Consider the following 6,490-nt stretch of genomic DNA (forward strand, 5'->3'; position numbering starts at 1 on the left):
ATGAATTTTTTTCTGTTAGGGTTCATTATTTATCAGTAGTGAAAAATGATTTTGGATATATTATCATGGCAGATACAATTGTTCAGTGAAAAGTTGGAATAAGTGATATCTCAGATCCCTTTCAACTCTGAAAGTCCATGATGCTAAATTTACATACCTACATCATTTATCTGTTACCTTCTTTCAAAAGAAGCAGGTACATCCAACATGAACCAGAACAACCATACCTGGGTGACAGAATTTCTCCTTCTGGGACTTTCTGATGACCCTCAGACTCAGCTGCTACTCATTGTATTGTTCTTGGGGGCTTACTTAGCCACTGTGCTTGGGAGTTTACTCCTCATCTACCTAGTTCTAATTGACTCCCAGCTCCATACACCCATGTACTTTTTCCTTTGTAACTTGTCTCTGGCAGACCTTGGCCTTTCTTCTGTCATAGTTCCTCAAGCAGTAATTCACATGCTAACTAGAAGAAACGTCATTTCCTTCCTTGAATGTGCAGCTCAGATTTTTTTTTCCATCATTTCTGGAGCTACACAGTGTTTGTTATTAGCTGTGATGTCCTATGACCGGTATTTAGCAATCTGTGACCCCATGCATTACTCTCTCATCATGACAGGGAAGATATGTGGCCAATTGGCATTGGGGTGCTGGGTCAGTGGCATTGTAACATCCTCAGTGGACACTATATTCACAACTTGCCTCCCCTATCAAGGAGACAATAGGATTGCTCATTTCTTTTGCGATGCCCCAATTCTCTTAAGTCTGGCATCTGGAGACACTCATAAAGCAGAGATAGCCATTTTTTCCATGGGTGTAGTGATTCTTCTTGTACCTGTGGCCCTGATCCTGGTCTCCTATGGTGCTATTATAGTGACTGTCATCAGGATGAAGACAACCTCAGGAAGACTCAAGGCTTTCTTCACCTGTGGCTCCCACCTCCTTGTGGTCATCCTTTTTTATGGGACACTAATAATTTCTTACATGATACCCAAGTCCTCCAGGGAGCAGATGAAGCGTGTTGCTGTGTTCTATGGTGTCATAAACCCTATGCTTAACCCTCTCATCTACAGCCTGAGAAATAAAGATGTGATGAGGGCATTCAAGAATATAGTCAATAGGAGGTAATACTGATTCTTGTGGTTTAACTATATTTGGCCACATCTCTTGCCTTAAACAATTATCAATTAGCTCCCTGGCAGAAAATGAATACTTCCCTACTACTGGTAGTAGAAAATACATGAGAATATTGACCTTTATTTTATGTATTTATATGTACCCTTATAAATATTTTTAGACTCACACAGCTCATGAGTCTAAAGATAAATTTGAACTCATTAAGATGAATCTTCATGATAACAAGTCCAGTACTCTATACACTGTATCACTTAGTTACCTTCTATTAACATATGTATTTGTATGTGCATGTTTGTATTATACTTATTATACCCCCTACAATGATTTAATTACTGAGAGAAGTTTGAGATGATTCCTCATTCTCTCCAGAATTTTAGGTAGAGTTGGCCAATATGGAAAACTTAGGGAAGAGCATTATCAATATGGAGTTTTCAAAGGCCTTAGAAATACTTACACTAGACTTTGGAGAACATGTAATGGGCCAGAACTCTGTACTTGTGATTCTCACAAGGTGCTAACTCAGTGGAATTGATAAGACAATGATTATCTAGTTTAGCATGGTGAGTAATAGTTCTCTAATTCAGTATGATTGATTTAATCTTACAACAAATAATGGTTACCTAGTGATATAATGATTGGCTTATACTCAATATGATGAATGGATTTAACTGTAATAGAGCATATAAGCTGGGACAAACTCACCCAGATTCATTCATTCCATCTCACACCACCGTGGTGGCTGGCCTGTCCTCCTGCATTTCTCCACTGAAACCAAGACTCCAGAAGGCCTCCAAGAAAGCTAGCCCGGGTCCCAGGCAAGGAAACTCGATTGTGAAGGAGATAATAATTTGGACCTTATCCCTGGCTATTCTCATGGTGATTATTCAACTGAAAGGAAGGCTGATTCAGAGATACCAACCAGAACATTAGAAGAACAGAGTCACCAGTGGCAAAAAGATTCATGGCAACAAAGAAAGGCATTCAGATAGGCCACTAGGAATCTGGTCGGAAGGCCTATCTGTAAGCTAACATAATCCTTCAGATATTTGTATATACCTGTCATTTTGTTATTATAAAGAGCTACAATTAATAAAATTCCCTTTACAAATGAAGACTGACAAATATTGTAAGATACAGTGTATTACATAAAAGTTGCCCAGGGACATGAATGGGAAAAGTGGCCCAGAAGACATATAATAGTTACATTTCAGAACCTTAGTAACCTTGGATAGAAAAGATGCATCTTTACTATCATTAAAAGTTTGATTCTTTGATGACAATTTTATTTTATGCATTTAGCACCATTATTCCAAGGAGTTTAATGAATTCTGCCTGCAAGGTAGGTATACCACTCTGCTCCCAAATATCCACTCCAACATAATACTGGAATTGGCATAGAATCAAATAATTATAGAGAAGTATAATAGGAAATCACAAGTGATTTCTTCCACTCCAGAATTGCAGAGAAATCCAAAGGAACTAGAAAAGGACACCTCCTACAAAATGAATTCCAATACAGGGGTAGCCTCCCAGAATGGTCCAGGAACATACATAACCTGCAAAACTTAGTGATCTGAGGCAACACTAGTGTAGTGCTTCCCTATTAAAGATCCAGAGTGATTAGAAATGTTCAGTCTGTGATCTACAAAAGGCCTAAGAAGCTTCAGTGTAAAGAGTAAAGACCAGGGGGAAATGACTTTTGCATTGTCCCTAATATATCAGGCCTAGAGCTTTAAGGTTCCCTAACATTTTCCTAAGATCCCAGAAAAAGCCCTGAAGATACAGTGAAAAACATTGAATTTATGTTTCCTCAGATCACTAAGTTTTGTGGTTTGTATGTGTTCCTGGACCATTCTGTGAAGCAACCTTGTACTGGAGCACATTTTAGAGGAGGCTTCTTTTCCTATGCCTTTTGGAAAGGTGATTTTAAAAATAATAGACTATAAGAAAATCAAAAGAAAAAGTTGTTTAAAATCTGAACCCTTTGTTTCAAGGACACATAAATATTGTTGTCTAGATGTATTAGGAAAAAAGACAAAGTGCCAACAGAAAAATCTATCAATCATTTCCTGAACTATCTAAAATATCTTTTAGAATGTTATTGTCTTCAAAGGACATTGAATGAATGAATAAAGTTTTTATTAAGTACTAACTATGTACAAAACAATCAACACAGCACTAGGATGAAAATGTTCAAAATCAGACAGACAATCCCTGGTCTCAAGGAGCTCACATTCTGACACATATTAAAGGTTTCAGCTACAAAGATATGGAAATATTCTGTGGTGAAGAAAAAAAAATCAAAATAATAACCAAAATTTTAAAAAGAATCAAAAAAATCAAAAAGAATCATTGACTACAATAATACAATTTTTAAAAAGCACTGAAAGTCAATTGAACAATAGTCAAATACAATGGAAAATATAGTTCAATTCATGATCAGAAAGAAATCTTTTCTATAATAACTTTGGTAACTTGTCATCCAGACTCTGTGAAAGCATCTCCAAGGGTCAGTGACTCACTTTTTTATAAAATGCCTTACAATCTGCAAAGTACTTTGTCTATATTACCTTAGCTAAGTCAGAACATTCCTGCAAAGTGGATAATGCAAATACATTTACTATATATATATATATATATTTTATTCTTAGCAGAATAGAGAACCAAGTTTTAAGTGGTTGGAAAATCATTACATGCTCATAATTGTTTGGAAAGGAATTTAAACCTATATTTGCACTTTGGAGAATGTAAGCCTTTTGAAAACAGAAACTACCTTGCTTTTCTATTTGTACCCCCAATACTTAGAAGAATGGTTTTCATATAGCAAGATCTAATTTTTTCATTCATACATTCGTTCAGTCCTGAACCAAAGTCCAATACTTTATAAACCACATCATGCTTCCTTTAAGCTATTATTTTCAGAAGCATCTAATTTTACTTTTGGAAAACTCTAATTATAAGGAAGTTGAGCTTTTTTATGTTGAACTGAATGAAACCTCCCAAACTAACTTGCTCCTTTCACACCTACATTTACCCTCTGAGACCAAGAAAAACAAATCCAATCTCTCTTTCATACAATGGTCATCTGTGGCTCAGCAGTACCAAATATCTAACTATACTATAGTGGTAATCATCAAAAGAATCTAGTAGTGGCTAAGAAATAAGAGTAGTGAATGAGTACATAAGACACAGAAGTAAATAACCATAGTAATCATGTGTTTAATAAACCCAAAGATCAAAACTTTGGAGACAAGAATTCACTATTTGATATAAATTCCTAGGAAAACTATAAAGAAGTTTGACAGAAACTAAAAATAGAGCAATATCTCACACTGCACTCCAAAATAAGGTCAAAATGGATAAGTGATTTAGACATAAAGGGACATACCATAGGGAATGAGTGCAGGGTTGATGTAACTTTTTATATATGACTACTGTGAAAATTTGTTTTGCTTGACTCTGTATTTATACCAAGGCTTTTTTTTTCTTTCCTTCTGAACTGGGGAGCTACAGGGAACTAAGGAAGGAAGGAGAGAAAGTAGATTTTTGCTTATTGAAAAATAAAATAAAATAATGCAACGAAAGTACTAAGATGTTCATTCCTTTTGACTCAGAGATCTTACTATTAGAAATCAACATGAGGTAAACTATAGAAACATCTTATAGAAGATGGCAGAATAAATTGGGAATTCACCACTCTCCCAAATCCACAGCCAAACAATTACAAAATAATGTCTCAAAATCCTAGAACAACTGAACCAACCAAGTATGGGTGGAATAATTTTCCAAATCAAGACAACTTAAAAAATTGGTAGTCTTTCATTTGTCTGAAAAGTGAGTGCAATCCAGTGCAAGCAGCATTCGGGTTAGCCAGTAGCAGGGCACACCATGACAAGCCAGCAATGAGATTCCAAAGTCCAAAAGCAGCCAGCTGGAGATAAAGCCCCACATCTCATAAAGAGTGTAAGACAGTACCCCCTCCATTTTAGGAGCAGAGCACAACTTTAACATAAAATTAAAAGTCATAAAATGAACTAAAAAATTAGACAGACATACACATGCATGCATCCATATAAAAGAACTAGATCATAGAAACTTCCTATACTGATAAGAAAGATCAAAACACAAAATTGAAAGAGGACAATAATATCAACAGGAATAGATGCAAAGCACTGAAAAAAAACATGAATTAGTCTCAAGCCAAGAAGAACTTCTGAAAGCACTCAAAAAGGATTTTTAAAGTAAAATAAGAAATATAGAACAAAAGTTGAGAAAATAATGAGAGTGCAGAAGATAATCATGGAAAAAAAAAGAGTCAACTAGTAAAGAAAGCATATAAAATGAGAAAAAGTTGTACAAAAATTCATTGAAAGAAATAACTTATTACAAAGTAAAATTGACCAAATGGAAAAGGTAGGTATAAAATTCACTGAAGAAAAAGATTCCTGGCTTTCAGGAAACAAGATGTCAGAGGAAGCAGGAGATTGCCTGAATTCTCCAAAAATCACCTCCAAACAACTACAAAATAGTACCACAAAAAAAATTCTGGAACATCAGAACCAGTAAAAAAAAAAAAAAACTGAAATAAAACAATATTCTAGCTCAAAAAATTTGGAAGGTCAACAGGAAAGGCTATTTCACTGAGTTGAAAGGGAGGCAGTACAGAACAGGAAGCATCCCAGCAAGCCAGCAATCTTCAGCATGCTAGTGGGAAGCTGTGAGCCCCAGCAGGCAAAAACTACACCAGAACACCCACCCTCCAACATATTTCAGCACAGTGTTGGGCAAATAGGAAGATGCTAACTCCAGAAATACAGTGGGCTTCAGTGCATTTAGAAATAGGCAAATAGTAATGAGGATGACAGAAGAAAATCATGAAAAAAGATTCAACTTAGTAAAGGAAACATTAAAAAGTAGGAAAAGATATATAAAAATTCACTGAAAAAAAATTTCTTACGAAGTAGAACTTTTTCACAAAGTGAAAAAGGTGTTAAAAAATGACTGGAAAAAAATAACTCTTAAAAATTAGAATTGAACAAGACGAAGTTAATGATTGCATGAGACATTAAACAAAACAATAAAAACAAAAAATAGAAAAACAGAAAAATAGAATGTAATACCTCAGTGAAAAAAAATAATCTAGAAATTATATCCAGGAGAAATAATTTAACAACCACTGGATTACCTGATCAAAAGGAGTACCTGAACACCATACTTACTTCAAAAAATTATGAAAGAAAACTAACCTCACATTCTAGAATAATGGTAAAATAGACATTGAAAGAAACCGTCAATCACTTCTAGAAAGAGATCCCAAAATGAAAACTGCCAAGAACAAGATAGCCAAATTCCA

General features: G+C 35.1%; 1 protein-coding gene across 1 annotated transcript; it reads left to right on the forward strand.

Moving 5' to 3' along the window:
• The first annotated feature begins 207 nt into the window (after positions 1-207).
• On the forward strand, positions 208-1,128 carry LOC127547055 (olfactory receptor 2D2-like). Its single transcript, XM_051973904.1, has one exon. It carries the CDS (start codon positions 208-210, stop codon positions 1,126-1,128), a length of 921 nt encoding a protein of 306 aa, XP_051829864.1.
• The last annotated feature ends 5,362 nt before the right edge of the window (positions 1,129-6,490 follow it).

This window comes from Antechinus flavipes, chromosome 2, assembly GCF_016432865.1.
Source record: "Antechinus flavipes isolate AdamAnt ecotype Samford, QLD, Australia chromosome 2, AdamAnt_v2, whole genome shotgun sequence".
Lineage (NCBI taxonomy): Eukaryota > Metazoa > Chordata > Mammalia > Dasyuromorphia > Dasyuridae > Antechinus > Antechinus flavipes.

What these genes read in the sequence shown, in the direction of transcription:
- LOC127547055 (XM_051973904.1), top strand. Translation starts at nt 208, where the DNA reads ATGAACCAGAACAACCATACCTGGGTGACAGAATTTCTCCTTCTGGGA.